Raw genomic sequence first — 22651 nt, forward strand, 5'->3', positions numbered from 1 at the left:
GCACCAGGGGAAATCGGGGTGCATCACTTTCCGAAAAGGTGACAAATATTGGATAAAGTAAAGTGGCCACAGAATAGTTATCTTCAGAAATGGTGCCAAATTCAGAAGTCTGACTTCTGAATTTGGTGCTGCTTGTACTGGCTTGTTGCACCCAAAAATGTTAAACGTTCTAGGAGAGAGCACGACGTCAGCTCTATAGCATCCACAAGCAATCCTCTCGTAGAGGAGCGTCCTCTCCTTAACGAAAAAAAACAATGAGTGCCCAGGCGAGCTGGTGATAATCATAATTTGACACCTGAGGCTATGGTGTGCAAAAATTAAGATTCTTTTCAAGCCAAAGAAAAATGCAACAGAGAATGTCTCACTGTGTTTTTCTTAGACTTGAAAGTTCTTTCATTTTTCCGCAGCGCAGTCAGGTGTTTCATTACGATTAATTTTCCTCTCCCAATATTTTCAACCTCCTCGCTTCTGTTCACTGAACCAGAAGTAGTGAAAGTTTGCAAAGCTACCGGAAGCCGCCCCCAGAACAAATTGAGCGATGTGTCGTCTTCTCCTGTTTCTGGTGAGAGTAGAATATCCCTCCAAGTATTTCTTCGGAGTTGACAAAGCATCATTTCGTGATACAAATTTAACAAGACCGAATTCGGAGAATATACTTTGAAGTCAGGAGTTGTTATTTCCTTGGAAAGTACCAGAAAAAATACTCCAGGTACAAGTACACGCTCAGAGAATGTACAAGAGAAGTACAAGTTTTCCAAACCACTGGGTAGGCGATAACTAGAATTTAGCCATACCTAATACGAAAGGGTCATGCGCAATGACCCCATTTATGCACAACATACAATGCTTAGTAAGCAAATGGCTACACATAGACAGTCTCATCTGCAGTGACTTGTACAGTGGGTACTGTTCCCTGCTGTAGCTGGATCTAGAAAAATCTTTGGAGCACACACTTTTAGAGCTAAATTAATTACTCTGCGATTTGGGCTGGCAATGCGAAGTGTCTCAGCTCCCTTGCCTCCAGTGCGGCAGAGGGCAATGAGCGGGTGGTGGACGGGCATCTAAATTAGACACCCTGCTGCAATTCATTCTGTCTATAGTAGAAATGGCCAAGACAGATGTATGAATATTTCTATAAGAACAAGGTGTTACAGTGAATAAATTCGTGCTGTAACACCCTGTGCTTTGCAAACGATTCGCTTTTGCAAACAAAAGCGAATCGCTTGCGCTTTTGTTCACTCTGGCAACTACCAGTAGTCCAAGCACGAGATACAGGTACTTTCAACTTCGCATTCCACAACACACTTGGCCTCAGGCTTGCCTTTTCACGCATAAAGTGGGCAACATAAGTTGTTCGACCAGTTCATAGTTTTTGTTTCTATCACACCAAAAGTTGCATGATGACACAATTAACTGTTGACTCGCTGTGCCATTTATTGTGTAAACTGTCATTTTGTCACTATGTGTGATTACTTATTATTGGTATCTCGCTACAGAATTGACGGTGATGCAGCTGACAGCAATATGTAGAAAAAGAGATTTTTATTATTTTTCCTCCATGTAAAAAAATGAATACATTTCCAGCAACAAGTAGCTGACTTCAGTACATAGCTTCGGTGCGGTGCAAACGCTGTCACAGGGTAGGTTGAAAAAAGTAGTACAAAACTGGTAGCAAAACAGTTTGTCAGTCTATACCATATTGCTTCCTCAGAAACACAAGTGTCCATGTCCAGGCAAGCTTTTAAAATGGTGACAAATTCACACAGGCATTTCACACACTCTCACACAAGTTTCATTACAAAAGCTGGACAGTCTGGAAGATAAACCGGGGGAAAAGCTGTTTTATCTGCGCAGTCTCTAAGGCCACAAATCTCGCTTGTTTTAATTTGAGGGAACGATCGACTTTCCTCACGGTTTCTGGAAAGAGTTTAGGCGCAGAAGGCGTGCAGATCGCAGATCGATATAAACGCTGACCTGTAAAAAGGCCCCTAGCTGCAAAAATGGACAGGCATGGCTGTGGGCACCGTTGGCCGCGGTAGACTAGAGCTTGTGGTATGCAGGCCAGCTGCTGCACTAGTACTACAATGTGTGTGCTTCACGTGAAAATGCGGGTGATTGGCAGGAGCACTTCTGGGGAGGCCGGTGCCGCTGCGTAGTCTCTTGTCAGACCGTCGGAACTCTGCGAACGAACAAAGGCGTTCGGCTCCCCGAGCTTTCGACAGTCAAGGTTATGCCCGTAGATCAAGGCTAGGTTAGTTGTGCGTGGGATCGAGCGCTCGGAGTTTGTGTTGGCCGCTCTCGAAGCACGTGTCACACTTTTTCTCGAAAGCCAAGCACTGCTGTGAGTTTGAGAAGCCTGTGCATAGGTGATGGCAAAGGTTTTCTATGTTTCAACAAAATTAGAATCTGTTGGTAGATTAAGGCAGCGGTTACGACTCCACTGTGCTTGTTAGGCGTGTCAGTGAAGACTGGCTATCAACGGTTTCTCGGCTTTGCCTCGACACCCTTGGTGACTAATAAATCTTCACGACTGTAAACCACAGGTTGTCAAACTTTTCTGTCCCAAGGTACGCCTCTTGAATGGCAGAAGAGAAACCCCTCTTTGTCTCAGCATCAATGTTGTAAAGCGCCGCTGAAGCCTACAGAACTCGTAAAGAGTAACTCACACACTAGGGAATGTTTTTCGCGTAACTATGCATCGATAGGGCATATCTTCTAGAAAAGCGCTTACACTGGGAGGACAATTTACTTGGGGATAAACCGAAAAAATTTTGTCGCTTGAGGAACCCCTCAGAACCCACGCAGTAGGCAACGAAGCTTTCGCAGCCGCGGTTAACCAGAGACGGGTTATTGGTCAAGGCGGGGCTTTCAAGCATTAGTCAGGGTTAGTGACGGAGTGCGTGCTGTGAGGAAGACTGTTTGAACTCACGGGTCTGTGAGGGGGGAGGGTGTGGGCCCCTGATGCGAAATCGCGCTTTTGACCCCGGACTCAGACGGACGTCCCGTCGGCGGGAAAGAGGTAAAGGCGCGCCGCCGGTTCTGTCGTACCGCTCATCAGCCTTGACAAAGACAAAGAGAGAAAAAAACCGGGGGTCAGTTATCGTGGCAACTCTCTCTCACCCCTTTCAAAGTGTGTGCTATCTATCCACTGCCAGTTCGGCCTGATGTTCACTTGCATAAAGAAGTGGCTTCCTTTGCGTAATTACATTTCCACTCTGCGGCTGTGTCCCTCAATTGTATTCTTATCTCTTCCTTTGTTAGGCTTGTTAGACCTAGTGGCAAGACTGCATCACTTGCTAATCTTACAAACAGTTGATACTCTGACACCGAGTTGCATTGATGTTCTTTACAACAATCATGATAGAATTGACCCAAAGGGCTCGCAGATACACCATCCATCCCGACACATTCTATAGAAACAGTCGTTACAGGACTATACTATGTTTCTGGGAAAGAATCCTTTCTCGTCCCTCCCATTAGGTCATTGGATGGTAAGATTTCAGATGGAACTTAATGCGGCTGATGTTGTTGTCTAAACTATTTACACGTGTACATGAACATCCAATATTCTATGAATGTATCTGCTGAAGGCTGAGACCTTGACCTTTGCAATATCGTTCGGAGCTGGGCTGCCGATTTGTCTCGTGAAAATGTAGGCACCTGCAAGGTTAGACAGCTTCAGTTGTGTGACAATGGTGTTTGTTCAAGAAGCTGTCAAACTGGCAAACATGTGACGGGCAGATGGCTACTCTGGAGGCAGCGGCCGTTTGGGTTCGGCCCCAAGTAAAGAGGGAGTTGTGTTTCCGCTCGTCCCAGGTCTGCATTGGAGGGAAAGGAGGAAAAAGGAGAGGAGGAAGAGAGAAATAGATGCAGAAGGTTAGTGGAAAGCATGGGTAGCAAGAAGCATCAGGTTTTGTTTTTATTAGCATTGCAAGATGTGTTCATGCTGTAGTCATTGCAAAGCCTAGAACTGCAGGGCATCTTTCTCGGTTGGTCTACCTCCAGTGCAAGCTCCCATGCTTTCGACGGTGCTTCAGTTGCCGGTGTGCGTCAGAGGATCACGTGATGTTAAAGCACCATGGAAGGCAGTGAGCTCATGCTGGAGGGAGGACATTTGAAAGAGACACATTGTTTTTGTAGACTTGTTGGAGTCTCAAGCAGCAGGATTAGAGAAGCATGGCAGCAAAGGGAAGAAAGCAAAATAAAGCAAAAAGTTGTGTCAATTCAACATCTTTAAAGCTTAGCAGTGTTGAGAGTAGTGGCGCCATAAGGAAGGGGGTTTAACATCATCGGAATTTCGGAAACAGCCTTCATTGGAGGGTGCAGCACTTGACTCTGTGATGCTAATATGAATACATGGCATATGACTGTGCTAATATGAATACATCGGCTGATATGCTGCACGACTTGGATTCACCAATGGATTGTATGTAAAGGAAAGATCGCAGTAGCAAAGAGGCTCAGCAAGTTGTGTGCATTAAGGGGTGAGGGACACCACATGGCACATGGACACTTCTGGCATACATTGCACATTTCATGACAAGACTGGTGCTCATACCAACAGAACGCTTTGTATTGTGCTAAATAAATGCATAAATAAAAAAAAAACAGTGCTAGAAGTTTGTATAAAAGTTTACAAAAGCTGCACGACAAATGTTTTGGAACACTTTTAAAGAAGTTTGATCAATGATGACAGTCCTGAAGCACACATACAAAAATGGCAGTGGGGCAACTTGCAGTGGCAGTCTAGTGTGCTGACTCTTACGTCTGGGCTATAAAAATCTCGTTTTATGTAATGTATGTCAGTCTTGAACAGAGAAATTTCACTTTGCATGCATAACAGGAACATCCGGTTGCTATACTGAAGTATATTGAAAGTGCTGTATGAATTTCAGTAAGCATTAGTCAAGTAAATGCAGCATCTCCAGTCTCTCCCTTCGTCAACTCTTTTCTGCTTTGTGCGAGGCACACTATTCGTGTATCGAAAACTTGGGAGAACTTAGAAAGTTATAAAGCAGGACAGAAAAACTTTGTGGATAACAATTTGTAGAAGAGAGCTTCTTGGCAAGTTTTAAAGGAACACAACCAAAAGATATGCACATTCTCATCTCACTTTTCTTGGTTATAAAGAAAAAAATATAATAAAGTGTACAAATCTTTGAACATTATAAGAATAGGGTTGACTCTATTATCATACTCACTTCCTCCTCTGATAGCTGCACATTTCCTACTTGAAGCAAGCTTAACTTTGTACACCCTATTTTTAAATGAATCTGCCAAGAACTAAACAAGTTTGGAGCTTCAGGTGCACTTTAACTTGACAGTCTCGCTATGAAGAAAGTAGTATTCTAAAGCATGTCAGTGGGACATATGAGGAGACCGTGCATTTATCACCAAAGACTAAGTTCTGCATGCACTTGCACAACTTATGCTCTTAAAAGCTGTTAAAACGGAGGTTCGGGCGAGTTGGTTTGAGGGTGCGCTGTTTTCTTGTCAGTCTTAAAAGCTCTCCACACGAGCATGCGTCTTTTTAACTGCTGTTGAGGTTTGCCCGTGCATATTCAGCTCACCCGTCAACGTGCAGGAGCTGCAAAACCTGCTCAACCAATCAGTCGCCGGCGTCGGACGTGACTGTGCAGTTCACGCTTATCACGCAAGAAGTTCAGTCACATGACCCAGTCACATGACCACCCAGTGTGTAGTTCCCATTCCACTGTTGGGTTAGCGGTGACCAAAGTAGCACGCTAGTGTTGACGTTAGGGCTAGTTGGTGAACTCTATAGTGGAACTAACGGCGCATAAAACATGGCTAGAGATGTGAAGACTAACATACCACAATGCTGTGGCTTACTCTCTCTTCTGGTGTTTGTCCATGTTTTGTGTGCCGTCTACTAAATGGGCTATAAATGAAGTAGTACAACAGAGGCAGTCAACTACATCTTCAGTGAGGGCGTCTAGAGCACCGGTTCTCAAACTGTGGTCCGCAGGCCCCCAGGGGTTTGCATTCATTCAGGGATCAGTCCATGAGGACAGGTGAAGCACCAAAAAGGGTTGAAATCATTGGACCAAATGTCTTTACAGCGAGAATAGAGTTTTCACGAGCTGCTGCGTGCTTTTGGGTGTTTTTAGTTGCGAGTGCCTTTCTACCACGGGCTTTCTTGGGGAAAGTGCGCCCACAGAAGTGTTGCCATTCTCGCTCCTGATAGCGAGACTGCTCTGTCTGGCCTCGTCCATGCGATGCCGAATACAATAAATGTGATTTACAATATAAGGGGAGGCTAGAATGCTAGAAGTGCCAGGGAACAAGGACAAACCGACAAACAGTGCACCGTTTGTCTTTCCCCTAGTGCTTGTTCCCAGGAACTTTTAGTATTCCTCCGTGATATATGTTCAACCAGATTGACCTTCAACTCGGAGTTCTGGCATTATCACCACCCCTGTGCAAGAAGCAGACAAACTTGCACTCCTCATAAACTTATCCAACAGGGGTCTGCAAATGACCCCCAAGATAGTTGGGGGTTCCACGGCAACGCAGAGTTTGAGAAGCGTCCTAGAGTCGCCCTTCGAAGTCCTCAGAAGCACCCATTTCGACACCTGAAATCCGTGCTCTCAGGGTCGCTTCGCGAGTGTCGATAGGGATGTGTGTGCTTCACTGGAGGTTACGGGAGGGGAAGTGGAGGCTGTGTGGGCGAGGGGGTCAGGACCTGGGTTGCATGTTGTAGATGAGGTTGTTGGCCCGCCGCCGGCGCTCTCGGGCCTTGAGGGTCTCGCCGAGCAGCATCATGGCAGCCACGGTGTGAAAGAAAAAGGCCACCACAGCCAGGGCGTAGGCCCACGACAGGTGGTTGTAGATGGGGTTCTGGAGCCAAGACCGCTCGAAGCACATGCCCCCGAAGACGGCCACCGACAGGAACAGCGGGATCGCTGCGCCCACGGGGAAGCAAGGGAAATGAGTCGGGGAAATAATATTGTCACGTGTGGAAAATGGTAGACAAATGCAGGGCTTAATATGAGGCAAACTTGGGCCTACAACCAAATGAAAGGGCCACAGTACATCCTGCGACAGTGATGGCAGAGAGGGACCGACCCTATGAAGAGCGTAACAACTGCTTTTCTATGCGCTGCCTTCGGGAAGACCTTTTCCCAGAACAGACGATAACAACCGAGAATGAACTTGAACTTTACAGAGGATAAACGAGAGGGCTTGTTGGCTTGAAGCCGGTCAACTTTAACCGCGGCAGAAAGTTAACCGCATTTCCCTACGAGGGGGAGTTTTAGGTCACGTGACCGGCAGGGTAGGGACGGCGGGGAAACATGGAGGTGCCCCTCCTAGCAAGCGCCGCACGCTTTGGAACTACTATGTTGCTCCCGCTGCACTATGGGGTATGTTTGTCAGTAGTGAATGGTGCAGGAGACTTTCGCTTTGCCGTTATGAGCAATGACCTTGCCCCATTTTTAGGTAGTCTGAATTCTGCTCTATCCCTAGCCTAAAGGGACGCGGTAATTGTCAACATGGCAACGTCTTTGAAATCCTACTAGAGTGTCTTGACTCGATCGGCCGGGAATTGATGGCACGCAAAAGCTGGTTGCATACCAACATCCACTGGAGCCTACGTACACGATTTTCATTTTATGAAGAGGGTTTTATGCACAGTTCTTACATGCTGGCCAACCATGCTGCCGGTGTGCCACCTGCCTTGTACTGCTTACTTGTTTCTCATCGTTTCTAACACTGAACTTTGTCGTCCTCTTTTGCACTGGCAAGGAAATTTTAGTGAGGCTTGTTTTGACTTCAGACAGCCAAACATTAAATAATTTGCCAGACACGGGTTGATTCGGCATTACCTTACCCATTATTTGTACCACGAGCAACAAAAAAGGTTTTTTAATATCAAGTGTATGCTGCACTCAGTGATGTGATTGCTGCGCCAATTGTGCCAAACTGCACCAAGGGGCTAACCCTGCTACATTTTGCCAAAATATGGGTAATCTGTGCCAAGCCTGCGCCAAAACACCAATTTCGGTCGCCTTTCAAAACCGAAACTAAACTAAGAACGTAATTGAGCATATGTGTGTTATGTGGCACAAGCGGCCGCCCGACACAAAGTACCCTGCATCAATTGTCCATCCAGTCTTGCATGGTTTTCCCACTGTCTACATTTTTCACTTTCGTCGTCTCGTCTCGCGTCTTTTTTAAAAATGTTTTCAACGACAGACACGGGTGTGTCCGGATGCTCTGAGGCTAGCATGCCGGGTGCCAGCCATGCCCTCACGTTGTGAAACAAAACCACTTTTTTGCGCGGCGGGAGTTACTTTGTGAGCCGAAGCGCTTGCTCCTGAAAGCAACGGCCGTGGAAAACTATATTTGGTACCGGCCTTCCAGTCACCGTTGTCGCGCGACATCGGATGTTGCCGTCCCCACGTCGCTGTAGGTATGGCGCTTTGTATAATGAAACTCGGTACCTCCGCAAGTTCATCAACATTCCTGTTCTTGTTTAAATCATACGTTACTATAAAAACCCTTCTTTAACTCAAAGACTGCTGTGTCGAAGTATTGATTGACTAGGTTTCTCTTGTGTTCGAGAGGGACCCCGGTACGTGAAAAATCTGCCGTGAAAAAAAGCTAGTCAAGAAGCGAGCTAAAACAAAGAAGGCAATGTATGCACGCTGAACCCGCACAGCACCCTTGTTTGTCTCGAGTTCAGTTGCACAAAGTGCTCCAAGAACTTTTTGACCCTGGCTCGCGATGTCTTGCATCAATGCACTCAGGTACTTTTATTTGTGTGTGTTTAAGCTTGTAATACCTTGTGTGCTGGCCTGGCAAGCACGCTCCGCTGAACTGTTTTTTTTTTTTGTCATGTGCTCGACAGTTACCTTTTGCATACAATTTTGGGGATCAGTTGGCCATGGAGCGCAGTGGCATGGTTTCGATCGAACAGCCACTGTCTCTGCTCTCGCGACGAAGCACGCGCAACTGCAAGCCTGCCGAAGTTGCCCTCGTGTGCATGCGAACATGATTGCACGACAGAGGCACCAGTCAGGATGCTTGCAATCGATTGTTTCACGTTTGCTTACTTTTGGAGAAAATCTGGCACGTCGGGAACCAGTAAAACGGTCGCAAGCGTTTTTTTCGGAATCGCTTCGCAATGCCTACAGCATTGTACACTTGTGGAATGTCTCAGCAGCAAAACCACAAGCAGCGAGTTCTGTCACAACAAGTCACATCAGAACACAACAGAACACGAAGTGCCCTTCGTTTGTACACTTAAAACTAACGTTTTTATTTTTCTAAGAATATCTGCTCCAAAAACCACTTTTGCTGCTCCGAAACATTGTCCTGGCTGCTCCAAAAGCCACTTTTGCTGCTCCAAAACACTGTTTTGGCTGATCCGAAAGGTGCTCCAAAATGGCTTAAGCCAATCACATCACTGTGCACTGCATCGCGAAAACCTGGCAGCGTGCGTATTCGGGTCCTTTTGCAGAAAATTTTTTACGAAAGTCGCTAACTGTATAATAGCGTGCATGCGCCGCACTAATGGAAGTGCTGCACCCTCCCATATTTAGAACCAAATATTAAAAAAAAAGATATATATATATATATTATTCGTGTATAGACACATCCTTTTTTTCAAGGTGTGCCGACCGCTTCTGCAGTGTTGTGCGCACTCCGCATCTCCACTCCGCCTTCTTTAGCCCGCCATGTAGGCACCTCTACTTGCACTTTTGCAGTGTTTTGAAGTGCAGATAAGAAACATTACGGGATAAGAGCTTTGGAAATCTATCATCTTTATGGTTTTCGTATCATCCACAATCGCCTTCCGCCCATGTGATAGTAGCTGCTGGAAAATCGCACACTCGGGTTTCCGAACGTTGCCGTTACGCTTTGGGAATGTCCCATTCTGCTAAGTTGGGTTATGCGGGCCCCACGACCCGTAAGTAGTGGGCAAGCATTTTCAAACTGTCATTTATGCCTTGAAGTGTGGCAGACGTGCAACGGCTCGCAAATACGGGTTCAACGAGATCTGCGTACGAAGCTGGACAAAGCATACGTTTCAGCGTGGGCTAACTGGTACACGCTGCAGTTGCTCGACATCGGCATCGAAATGGACGTTGAGGTAAAGTTCTACAAAATAAACTGCTAATGCAAACTTCGAAAAGGTGCTTACTGGGCACTGGGCAGTTCAAAAGAGCAACTCTGACCACTGTTGTTGCTGGTGGCTCGAGCGCTGAGGATACACGATTGAGACTAAAATAAAGGCACTTGCGACCACTGCTTGTGATCGCATTAAATTTCTTGATGCACACTTAAAGCTATTTTGTTTTCATCCATGTATGGGCCACAACTAAAACATTAGCCCCGAAATTTGAAAACAAAGTGCGGCCCTTACACTTGTTTACATGGTATATTCGCTACAACCACTAGATGACACGAGCGACCACCCCTATAATAAAACACGGAGGGAGCTACCTATGCACGTGCGATCAAACTTGGCTAGCTACTTACACATACCTAGTAGGGAAGGGCGGTTAACGTCTTGCCACGGTAAAAGTTAGCCAACTTCGAGCAAGCGGGCCCTGGTAAAAAGGAAGCTGGGCCGGCCAGGTTTTGGACCTCATACATCCATGTGGCAGTCCACAAACAAACTCTGCTACGCACGCTACAAACTCCGTTATGCATGCGGCAATTGGTTTTTGAGCTGTGTGGCATTTCTGCCCTCACTCCCCCTAGGGAAGAATGGTTTTATTTTATTTTAGAATACTGCAAGCCATTTTAAAGGGGCTGAGCAACAAATTTCAGACTTTGGCCAATTAGCTGCGGAAATTTATCTGCGTCACCTATAGAACGAAAAGCAGAAAACCATATTTTCTTGCGAGCGCTAGTTCTTATTTAAAAAAAAAATGAAACAAATCGAAGGTCACAGTGCCTCTCAACTCTCCATGTCGACGTTCGAGTGACATACTCTGGGGGTTCACGCGGTTTCTTCTTGGGTCCTCTCTTAAGAGACCCCAGCCGCTTCGTCTGCAATTGTTGACTTTTAAAAGATTAGCCTCGTCGAAGGTCGCGGCGAGCGCTGGACACAAAGGACGGTTCGCCACGGGGCTGACCGCGAGTGTAGCAGCGGAGGGGGACAGGGTTTGTTGACTTCCGCGTATCCCCCAAAGACGCCGTCATTTTGGTTCCCTAAACCGCCACAGGCGGCTGCAGATCAGCAAATAATTCGTTTTTTGCTTTGCGATTACGCAGCAGAATAGCAGTTTATTGGGGAAAGGTGACATGTTTTTGGTCACTTGGGTTTGCATAAACAATATAAAAAATGCAAACTGCCAATTCTTTCAACATTAAAATCATTGCACTGCCCCTTTAAGGGCCAAGGCAAGAGTGAACATGGTTATTTACACCGCAGGATCTGTACATTGCATGTGCAACACTTCGAAAACAAAGCAACGTAGAGGGAAGTCCGTGTTACAAACCCGCAGCCCCTTATAGGCTCACACTAAAGACATGCATCAGCATACTTTTACTAATCTAACAATATTCATAGAGCATTATACTTCTTCCCATAAGAATATCTGTAAAATTGATGTGGAGTGCAAGTCATCTGCATCTTGCACCGGAGTTGCGGTGATGTCAGAACGATGCCGAATTTCGATTGGCATTGATTGAAAGGAGAGTGGGTAGACCTCAATGCTAGATGCTTTGAGGTCTACCCACTATTCTTTTTAATGAGCGAATAGGAGCTCGGAGTTCTGGCATTATCACCACCCCTGTGCAAGAAGCAGACGAACTTGTGCTCCGCATTGCCATGTAGGCAGTTAGGCTACTATCATCACGATAGACCCAGTAGCCTAGCAAAAATCTGCTTTTATGGATTGCAGAAAACCAGCTGGAAGAAATTGGGAAGTTGAATTATTGGATGGGCTTGTCAACTAGTGTTGCACTGGCGGGCATGTGCCGCTATTTTGTTTGCTTCATGATAAAAGTTTTTCCCGCTTCATAGAAGAAACTCTGGCACCCTTGGCAGCTGACAAAGATGAAAGGGTGAGAGGCCATTGACTGCAGCAGCAGCTGTTTGTACTCACACGTGATGGCTTCCAAGATAAAGGCGACCATAAGAACGATGATCTCGAAGCGTAGCAGAAATCGCATAAGAAGAATGCTGACCAGCACCAGTGCGGTGAAAGCAAACATGAGCGCTAAGGTCATCATGGATTGCACAAACATGAACCAGCCTGCAAGTAGAAGAACAGGAAGACATGTCAAAATGCGATGCAACACAACCACTGGCATACATACTAGTACTCTGAAGCACTATTTTGTAGTAACTCGGCTATCAGAATTGGTTTGAGTTTAGTCACCGGATGGCGGTGTGGTCTCGAGCCAGAATATGAGCCTTTTGCAAATGTTTTTCACCTGTCTTGCAGAAAAGAAAGGACAACCCTCACAAACTCAAACAGCCGGCTCGGACATGAACCGATTGCAAGAGTGTGATAAGGTTCCCTGCCCTCGTAGTGACATTGTTGTCTGCAGTAGTGATATACCCCTATAACCCACCTGGTGACATACTCTAAACGACTTATTTTTCGCGGGCTCAATATTTCGCGATTTATAGGTCAAAGCTGAAGTTTTGGAATAATTCGCGGGTTCTAATTTTCGAGACGCGGTGGGATGTCAATATAGATTCCAATGAATTTACATTTTACCGGAATTTTTCATGGGACCTATTTTATGCAAATTGTAGGCAATTAGCAAAACTTGCGAAAATTACCAATGTCGTTTACAGTAATTGATATTTTTCACTTGTTCTGAATGACTTCAAATTTGACATTTTTGAGACCTTAATTTGTACCCCTTAAATGTCCTCGGTGCCATGGGTAAGCATGACTCATTCATGTTTATTTTTAATTTGTCCTTCTCTGAAAGCTGCGAGTGTAAACATGAGCCCTCTATAAGGCCTTTCAGTGGCAGAACCTAAACTCAGAGCTTGCAGTTTGGCAAGGCTACTAAATGGGCTATAGATGAACCAAGCCTTTTTGCGACAGGAATTGTGCTAATACATGTCGACATATTCATTCCCTGAATCAATCTATATCTCAACAAGAGCCCCACCATACTGTCTCTTACTATGGACCACAAAGGATGCTACGAGCCATTTTAGCCGATTCGACGCCTCATGCGTGCTTCGTGGCCTCCCGCAACGTGCGTTGCTCCGCCCAACTGGAAGGTCACGCGACACGCTTCGAGCTATGGATTGGCTCTGGTCACCCGTAGCATCCCTGGCAGCACATCACAAGGTAAAACGAAGTTAGCGTCGAGCCACCCCGGAACTTAAAACCAAAAAGTAAGAAGGGTGGAAGAGGCAGGGAGGGTGAGAAAGAAAGCTGCAAGTTAAGAGAAGAAGGGGGAAAAGAGAGAAAGGCAGGGTAGGAGAGGGGGGAGGCATGCCCACCAGGCAGGAGCCAGTCCCTGATGTTCTGGTAGGCGTAGGAGTGGACCCAGTGGCAGCCATTGAAGGTCTCGTCGTACTGGTACGAGGGGTGCCGGTAGTTGCGGAAGCACACGTCCCACAGGCCGAGTCGCACAAACTCGGCGTTGGCCTCCTGGTAGGACTCGAGCCAGTAGGGGCTTGCAAAGCTGATCAGGAGCAGCACCGTGGAGCAGTAGGCCACCACGCCGGCCCCCAGCAGCAAGCCTGAGGCCTTGGGGTAGCGGTACACCTGCCGGGGGTTTGGGAGGTGAGTTAGTGTCATGTGGGGGGAACATTAAAGAGACACAACACCAACCAACCCTAACCCCCCCCCCCCCCCCCCCCCAAAAAAAAAAAAAAGAAAAAAAAGTTCTTTTTAGCTTTGTGAGGTTTTAGATTGCATTGTTAACATGCCACCCATAAAGCTTTTTGTCAGAGAGTGACACATTTGCTGAGGAAAACATACGAAGTCGGAACAAAACCAGAGGGCCAGCGTGTGCACATGACACCTGAATATATGGGAATAGCAGGGAGTGACCCCCATGGAATAGCTAGGCCATCCGGCACCCAGTACCCTTAGGTCTTTCATAGCCCCCCCCCCCCCCCCCCCCCCATTCACTCCCTGAAATCGCAACTAGTAAAGCGGGAGGAGAGGTTGGGGTGGGGGGGAAGCCAGATGCTGCCAGAGGTGCCCCTCCGTTCCCCCCCGTAACTGGGATGCCTTGTACTCAGGTCCCAGGGCCCCCTGCCCCTCCCCCCTTACTATACTACTGGTGACCCCTATAGCTATGTGCTCTAAGTTTCTTTAAATAAGCACATATTTTTGTGTTTCAGTGGTCATGAAAGCTATTTCTTGTGTATTCTATCACTCTTATTAGTGAATGGCCTACAATGGTGAGATCCCAACAAGCATATACCTTGTCAGTGTCCCCTTTAAAGGTGCTACAAAATTACAAATATTTCATGTTTGTCAGGGCCGTAATCAGGGGGGGGGGGGGGGTTAGGGGGTTCTGACCCCCCCCCCCCCCCCGAAATTTTTTTTGTGGGTACGGCCCTGGTCGGTGCAGTGGCAGCCAGCCGATTTTAATCTCCACCTCTGCGCACGCGCAGTGGCGCCGGTCGGCTACCGGGTACCAAACCGGGACCGGTTCTCCGGTTTGCTGTAACTCTCCATTATATGCCACCGATGCACATAATTCATAGGCGAAAATAAGACAATAGACACTTTCAAAATGGCCGCCGTTGTCCCCGAAAACCCCCCCCCGAAATTTTTTTCTGGGTACGGCCCTGATGTTTGTAAATTGCAAAACTGGTATTAATTTCCCAGTGCGAAAGTAGGTTCACTCGGTTCCCAACTGCCAGCCTCCATTTCGTGTTCTCTTCAACAATGCACAGTTTGGTAACACTCAAAGTACAGATGAATTGATATGTGCTTGTCATTTTAAATGGACCTGAGAATGCAATGGTTACATCGCATCAGGAAGGAAATAAGCGACAACTTGGCTAAAGGTTTAAAACCAATGCTTGCCTGAACAAACCCCTCAATCGTGTTGGAGACATTGTTTGTGCCTTTTCCTTGTACCGTAATTTCCGATGTTTAAGTAGCGGTTTTTTTTTTTGTTTGTTTTTTTCAGACATTTTTCTTGGTGCGTTTTATACCATGATGCGACTTCTATGCATTCTTTTTTTTTAAATCACGGTGCGATGCCATTTTTTTTTTATGTGTTAGATGGCATCTTTTGTAGAGCACTGAAACTATGTAGCCATAGGTGGTGTTCCCCCTCCAGGGAACACTGCTGTCACCACACTCTTCTACACTTTTCATAACCGACTCAGAAAGCGAGAAATTTTATGGTTTCCCCGAAGTGGCTCAACGTGGATAGGCAAGACAGTGAAAATAAAGCTTCTACAGCATGTTATCGACTTTGCCTAATTCAGCCATGGCTCCGTATTCTTTTGCTTCAGTCCAGTTCAGTCCAGTATACCGGCGGGTATACACGCATTGCAAAATACTTTCTCGCATATTTCTTAGTTTCCGTTTGATGAGCAGTTTTTTTCTGCTATGCTCCAGCCGTGTTGCTACATGTAAAAGGAAGGATTGTGCCTAGCCGATCTTTTAGAGGTACCGAAAAAAAAGTATGTCAAGGTTTATCTTTCTGCTTGCACATCTATGCTCGCGTCGTCTCCAGGACTTGGCCTAGACTAGGCCTAGTAATCTAAAACTTGGTTCGCAAGTGTCTAGCTCAATAAACTTGCGCTTGCTTGGCATGCGGTCGCTCGAACAAAGCCGACTAATTTCTCATTTTGCGCGTTTTACGTCCTTTTACTGCGAAGCACTCGATTGCCCCCGCCAGACAGCGCCATGCTATGGGCATTTCTCGTGGGTCGAAACGTTGAAGTTGCGCATCAGACGGTATGTGCGATCTAGCAGATTGTGTGAAGCTCCAATTTTGCGATACCGATGCGCGTAAACTAAAAAGCTCATCGTGTGAGCCGTGCAAAGAGGTGCGACTTATATACCAACTTTTCCACGAAAACAGCTCAATATACGGATGTGTGACTTCCACAAGGGTGCAACTTATAGTCCGGAAAATACGGAGTTTTATGTTTGTCCTTTGTCCCCCTTGTTCCCCTTCTTCAGGGATTAATTTCGTCATTCTTGTCCAGCTCGCTTCCACCTTTGCATTTAATTGCATTATAATATACGGTACTATCGTTTTTTTCTCAACACACCCACTTTAAGGCCCGTTCACACTCGCAACACCTTAGGACCGTGTGCCTTAAAACCTCTTAAAATCTTGTACGGCGAGAGAGCACGCTAGCGCCATCTATGCGGTGACCCTGGAACTGCATTTCACTAAAGTTAAGGTTTTGCAGTATTTGCAAGATCAAATGTATGCACTACCTACGAGAAATGGTTGTTTATAACACTGACAAAAGTTTTTTGAGTCAAGAAATAGAATTAATGATGTGCAAAAGAAATAGGAAAAATACCGGATTGCCAAGTGTTCCACTGCTATCCGATAGGTGGCGCCAGTGTGGTCTGTCGTCGTCGGATATCAGGATAGGTTTCAAGGCACACTGTCCTAAGCAGTCCCAAGTGTGTTGACCAGCTTTTAGTCTCACACTCGTTCTGTTGTGACAATCAGAGCTGTACACCCGCGAGATAGCACCCGCAGTTGACGCAACCGTAAGCCACGAGCTTTTGGAGGCTGCTTTTATTCTCTCAATTGACCTGCCCAAGGCTTTGGGTGGATGATGGAAGCAGTACCTGGTTGGCTTTCTCCATGGATCCGTTCTCCTTGGTCGACGATGACAAAGACTGGTTAGAACCGCTGCTACATTGGCTCTCGCCCTCTTGCGGTCCTCCCGAGACCTGGAAGAAAGCAATTTTTTCTTTTGTTTTAATCTGACTCTTGACCTAAGGCCTCAAAGAAATCTCAGAGTCAGTCAGTAGGCTTAATCTGATTTGTACCAAAATGAGTTGCTGGGCGAGCTGCGGTCTTTCCTTCCTGTTGTCTCTCCCTTCCTTACCTTATTTGCGCTGTTTAAGTCAATTAATCTTATTTCTTATGACTCATGGGGGCAGTCGATCTCTACTGAATCAATTAAACTCACGGGAAAAGACATCTCATTGCGAGGAAGAGTTTGGCAGGAACACTCAAAAGCAAGCATAGTGAATTTTGTGGTAGCCAAATGGAAAGAATTGAGTACCACTAAGAAAAATTTAAGCCAAACGGTTTCATGAGTGCAAATCATCCGCCCAAGATGATGACCGATGACTATATCAGGGTGTCTAGCAAATTATGATTTTGACTCTTCCAGGTTTTTTCTGACAATTTCAGGAGACATTTCCTGACCGCTGTAGAGGCAGTTTAATATATAAGACCATTACAACACAAAGCATTGAGCATCGAGCACTCTGAGGATCATCTTGCACGGTTTTAACCCAACTTGCATATTTCGAAATATTTGGGTTCATCCGGTCCGGACTAAACGAGCACTTTCTTGCCGCCAACATTGTCAGTGGAGAGGCCACTTCCGGAAACACGATGAAAACACGACGCTCAACCACACACGTCAATAACTGAATGGCAGCATGGCCGCCAGATGCACACTTCCGGATACTTTCGGCTTAAGGCTTGGATTGGGGTTTGCGGCATTCCCATTTGTTGCTAAATCTACTAGCCCTAGCTGGATCTAGCCTAGTGCCGTGCCCTCAACCCAATCCAATGCTTGGACTGGATTTGTCGGTAGTCCCTTTGCATCGGGTAGCACACTCTACATAGGGTGAGTAGAGTCCGTGCTTCTCTCTAAGCAGAATTTATTTACTACTTTTCTGCCCCAAGTCCTCAAGTCTTTGCTCAGGGCACTCGATGGCATTTCCAGCTCATTTTCTCTGACGGGTTGCTTTTTGACAATGTCCCTGACAATTCCCTGATTCTTCCCAGTAATTAAAATTTCCCTGACAAGTCCCGGTTTTCCAGGTCGCTAGACACCCTGCTATATGTATGCTCAAACTTTACTTTCCACAGGATTTGTCAAATTCCTGCTCTATATGGACTAATAATGTATGTGCAGACAGTATGGCATGGATGGAGTACTGCATGAGAGATAACTAAAGCTGGTGATGAAACTGGGAAATTAATTTCTGATAATTGTTCTGCCTGCATTTTGCTGGAATCCTGAGCTGTATCTCGGACTGCACAGTGGCCTGCGTACATGATAATTGTTTTTCTAAAGAAGGGGGACATGACCAGCTCCTTGATTACTAAGAATGCGGACTTTGCAAAGATGATAGATGATAAGTTCAATAAATAGCACACTACTAGATCAATTAAAAAATATAAATTTGTAAAAATCGTGTGGTTTCTCCTTTTTATTTTTTTTTTTTTTCACCTTGAAGGGGATTGTGAGTGTGTGACAGTTTACTGAAGTTTTAGAGGACTCACCTTTTAGTCCATTTTCACCCTTGAAACCAAGGAAAGGCTTAGCAGGACAGTTTTCATGTGCACTAGCTTCTGGCTTTTTTTACTTTTAATTTGTAGCCACACTTTTTTTTCGTGTGTGTTTGATCAGAATAAGTGCACAGGCCTTTAGAGGAAAGTTTACACTTCAAGAATACTTGCAAGGAGCAACAACTGGATGTAGCTTTTTCAGTATGCCTATCATAAAGTTCTGGTCAGTTGTGACTGTTTCACAGAAAATATTTCCATTTCCTTTTTTAACTACTATATGCATGTACTGAGCAGAAACCTCCAGGCTTTAATGTGATACTATCTTCAGTATTATATAAACTGACTCATTTTTGTGTACTCACTCACAGTTCATTCAAAATATATGCCTAAGCAGCTCAAACTGACTTTCCTTCAGGAGAAATATTAAGACATATGCTTCACTAGAAATTGGAGAATAAATAACAATATTTATTTCTGATTCTTCATCCATGTGATTGCCAACACCAAAAGTTCGCAGACATAAGGCTGCAACCTGAGTATGTCTTCATGGAAAATAACAGTTTGGAAAGTCGAAGACACCTTCAAATTAATTTCACTGAATGCCTCGTAAGTACATTGCATTATGCTATGTCCAGTTGCTGCTCTTTGCAAGTAATTTAAAGGCATAAACAGTCAAAAAAGAAAGTATGAGACAGAGAAGGTTCGGAGCAAAAGAGAGTGGGTAGCCATGCGCCACAGCATGAAAATTAAATCGTTGGTAATACCTCACCGAGGAATGTGCAGCATCTGCGTCAGTGGCTGTGTCATGTTTTTTAGCTTGTGTTTCGGGCGTTCTTTTACTACCTTCCATCAGCAAGTGGCTAGAAAAGCGGCCAAAGGAAAAATGGGCAGCTGCAGCAGGAAAAGCAGTGCAAGTTAGGAAATGAAAATAATTGTTAAATTTCACAATTTCTTTTCCCCCTTATGTAATTGTCAGGTGCACAAGAACAGCAATGAAGCAAGAAAAAGCTTACTTTGCAACTTGATGACCACAGAAAATTATACATAAAAACAAAACAAAAACAACAACAGGGTACTACTTTTAATAACTGACAATGTTTGGTAATAGCAGGTTGTCACTACAATGCTTCCATAGGATATTTATTTTGTATTAGTAGCAGGGAACGTTAATAGGAGTATCTCAATGAATAGTAGGCAACCTTCAAATTAAATTTGTGTAAATTAACTAAAATTTTGAGTAGGAAATTTTTCTCAGTGATGCAGCAAATGTAAAACCACAACAAACTTTCTGTACGCCGAGAAAACTGAGGGAGAGGAGGAGACGAGAGCGGGCAGCGATGTCAGAACGCCGAGCTCTGGTTGGAATGATTAGTGGGTAGTCCTAAAGCTTGCTGCCTTTGCCTCCACTGCACTCGTCGAACGGTTTTGATTGCGGAACGCTATAGTCCAGCATTTGGCACTCGCATTCGACGAGTGCAATGGAGAAAGGCAGCTAGCTTTAGGCCTACCCACGAATCATTCGAACCAGAGCTCGGCGTACTAACGTCCCTGCGCGCTCTCTTCTCGTTCTTTCTTAGTTTCTCAGTGCATAGGCTTTTTGTCATTCTGTTGTATGCAAGCTACTGCCATATTAATTGAAAACATGCAATGGAACAAAATGGGAGGGTACAGCATTTGAAAGAAAGCACGAAAATATGTGCTTTTGCGACAGTACGTCTTTCAATTTCAAGAAGTTCCCTAATGTCCCCAGAAGAAATTGATGAACCATGTAGGACATTAAACATTCAATTATTACCATTTGCAGTTCCAGTCAAAGTAGGTGTAGTTCTTTCTATCCTCTGCTTGTTTGTTGCAGTTTACTGTCACTTTCCTTTTAATAATGTTTTTATTGGCTAATGTTGCTCTTTTTTTTTTTTTACATCATATATCGGGTCCTGTCAAAGTCACAGGGACTTGTCAGCACGGATTAAAGGCCAGGCTTCACCAAATCCTGTAATTCATTTTTCCCTATATTTTGTTTTTGATGTGTGACTTTTGAAGGTTTATATCTCGACGTATGTGTTCTGTACATGTTCGCGATCAGCCTCATTCAATGCAATACCTAACATAGGTCGAAAAAGAAAGAAAAAAAAAAACACGTGGTTTTGTGAACACGTGTAGTGTCCCTTGTTTGTCAAGAACAACTAGCGCCTGTTCCATTTTCATCGCGGTCCAAACGGTGACATTTCTAGTCATGCGTGTTAAAAAAAGGGCCTTTCCAGTAAGTGAACGGTAAACAGCTCCCCAAGCACGTGACTGTCAGGTGTAAAAAGAAAGCTGGCTTTGCACGTTGCAACTCGAGTGCGTGTCGGAAAGGAATTCACAGACCCGTGTTGGGGTTCGTTGTTTTATTGTTTCAGCCTAAACCCTTTTACTAGGAACAATGAGCATGTCGTGTTCGCGCGCACCATTCGGGCAATGGAAAAAAATGGCGGCCTCCAGAAGAATGTTTTTTTTTTTTTTTTTTTTTTTGGGGGGGGGGGGGGTGCGTTTTTTTTAGCACTACATGTACTACTCGCTATTGTCGATCACGAATCGGCGTGTCAAGGAGGCGCCCGTTCGATCGCCCCACTTGGAACACGCGACGGTCGCCGTGATCACGACTGGTCCATGCCCGTTCCAGGCCAGCGCAAGGGATCAGCCACCGCAGGTGCTCGCCTAAACTGCGGGGCCGGTTCGACAAACCACCTGTAGGGAAGACGCTCTTTCCCGCTACGCTCCCGACGACTCCACCGACGAAACGTGAACCGCGACCACCGTTCGAAACCTTATATGGCCCTCGCTTGCGACGGGACTAAAATGTTCTCGGAAATTCTCAAGCTCTCATCACTATTTTTGACGGGAAGCAAAGCGGTTTTCGATCGCGTCCGCGGCCCCACCCCACCTCGTTCGTCGCGGATGCATCTAGAACCTGTTTCTCAAAGCGGCGAAATTTGCTTCGCGTTGCTGACGCGCGCGGTATTTCTCTACGTGCATACGAAGTGGTCAGCAGGTGTCCGTGGTGTCGAGGCGACTGCTGCAGGTCGAGTCGCGATCGCAAATGAGCGTGAGAAACGACTCACCCTGTAAAATTCGTCGGCCGCGCCTGTCCGCCGATCACAACAACGAAGTCCTGGCTGAACTCGTCGCCGCGCGGTAGCTGCGATGGGGGTTCTGCCGCGGGTCTTTCTCAATAACAGGTTATCGCGTAGTCCCTTCAGGAGTTTTGGGAGAGGGCACCGCGCGACTGGTTTCGGTTTGCAGTGTCTGGCGGAAGTTGGGGCGACACGTGACCGGAATCGCCGTTGCGGCGTCTGCTAGCGGGACCGCTCGAGCGCAGTGCCGCCTCCCTTGGCCGCGGATGGCTCATTGTTTCTTCGTTCCTTTTTACTTAAATGCACAGGTGTTTGAATTTGTCATTAGAGTAGTTTGCGGGGGGGGGGGGGGGGGGGGGGGGGGAAAGAGGGAGGGAGGGAGGGGAGGAGGTAGGGGGGGAGGTTAATGAAGCGTCCTGCTTTTCGCGGGGGAAAATAAGCTGCGATCTCTGCTGCGGAACGAGAGACTGTTTTACTTTGGAGAAAGGCCTCTTCCTCGGTAGCTCCGATTTTTCTTGTGTTATTTTTTTAAACGATTGACTGAAACGTCTTTATTGAAAGAAAGAAAATAATTTCCACCTTGAATTTACGTCATTTGTAAAATGTGAGGAAAGGAAATAGGGACCATTTCTAAATTAATAAGGCTAGTGGGCTAAGTTGGTTTTGCATCATGGTGTCGGTATTTATTTGTGCTCGTGAGCGCAGGCGCCACAGAAAGTAATGCAGTAATTCCTGTGAGGCCCGTCTAGAAGGGGTAATTATGTTAATGATTAATGTACACTGAGGTATAATGAAGGCGGGGCAGTGATGCACCGTGAGAGATGGGACAGGGTTATGCGCGTGGTGGTAGGTGCCTTCCAGCCTCTCGACAGAGTTCTAGTATTTCAGGTCTGTCACTAATGGGCATGCTGACCATTCTTGTTGGCAATGAATGCCATAGTTGTTCACTGCGGACAAGGCATGAGCCTGCGTGGCGCTCAGTTCTTGGTAGCATGGGACTCCAGTTGACCGGTACGGTCGAAAACGAAGGAATCGGTTGTGCTGCCAGAGTCCTGCAAAAATCGACATGTCACTAAGTTCCGCGAGTGCACTAGCAGCGTCACATACAAAATTCC

General features: G+C 46.0%; 2 protein-coding genes across 2 annotated transcripts in view; one reads left to right on the forward strand and one right to left on the reverse strand.

Annotated features, from left to right (window-relative positions):
• Window positions 1–22651, forward strand: part of LOC8043982 (pseudouridine-metabolizing bifunctional protein C1861.05) — a 482938-nt gene that overhangs the window by 415313 nt on the left and 44974 nt on the right. The gene's annotated exons all lie outside the window — the stretch shown is intronic.
• Window positions 1526–21684, reverse strand: LOC8043975. The gene is made up of 7 exons (XM_042286549.1): window positions 21525–21684; window positions 16737–16841; window positions 13448–13715; window positions 12081–12230; window positions 6704–6923; window positions 2930–3059; window positions 1526–2179 (listed from the first exon to the last, which is right to left on the reverse strand). Exons 2-6 carry the CDS (start codon window positions 16752–16754, stop codon window positions 2990–2992), a joined length of 726 nt encoding a protein of 241 aa, XP_042142483.1. The 5' UTR covers window positions 16755–16841; window positions 21525–21684; the 3' UTR covers window positions 1526–2179; window positions 2930–2989.

The sequence above is a fragment of the Ixodes scapularis genome, unplaced genomic scaffold (genome assembly GCF_016920785.2).
Source record: "Ixodes scapularis isolate PalLabHiFi unplaced genomic scaffold, ASM1692078v2 PGA_scaffold7__128_contigs__length_106722199, whole genome shotgun sequence".
NCBI classification, from domain to species: Eukaryota; Metazoa; Arthropoda; class Arachnida; order Ixodida; family Ixodidae; genus Ixodes; species Ixodes scapularis.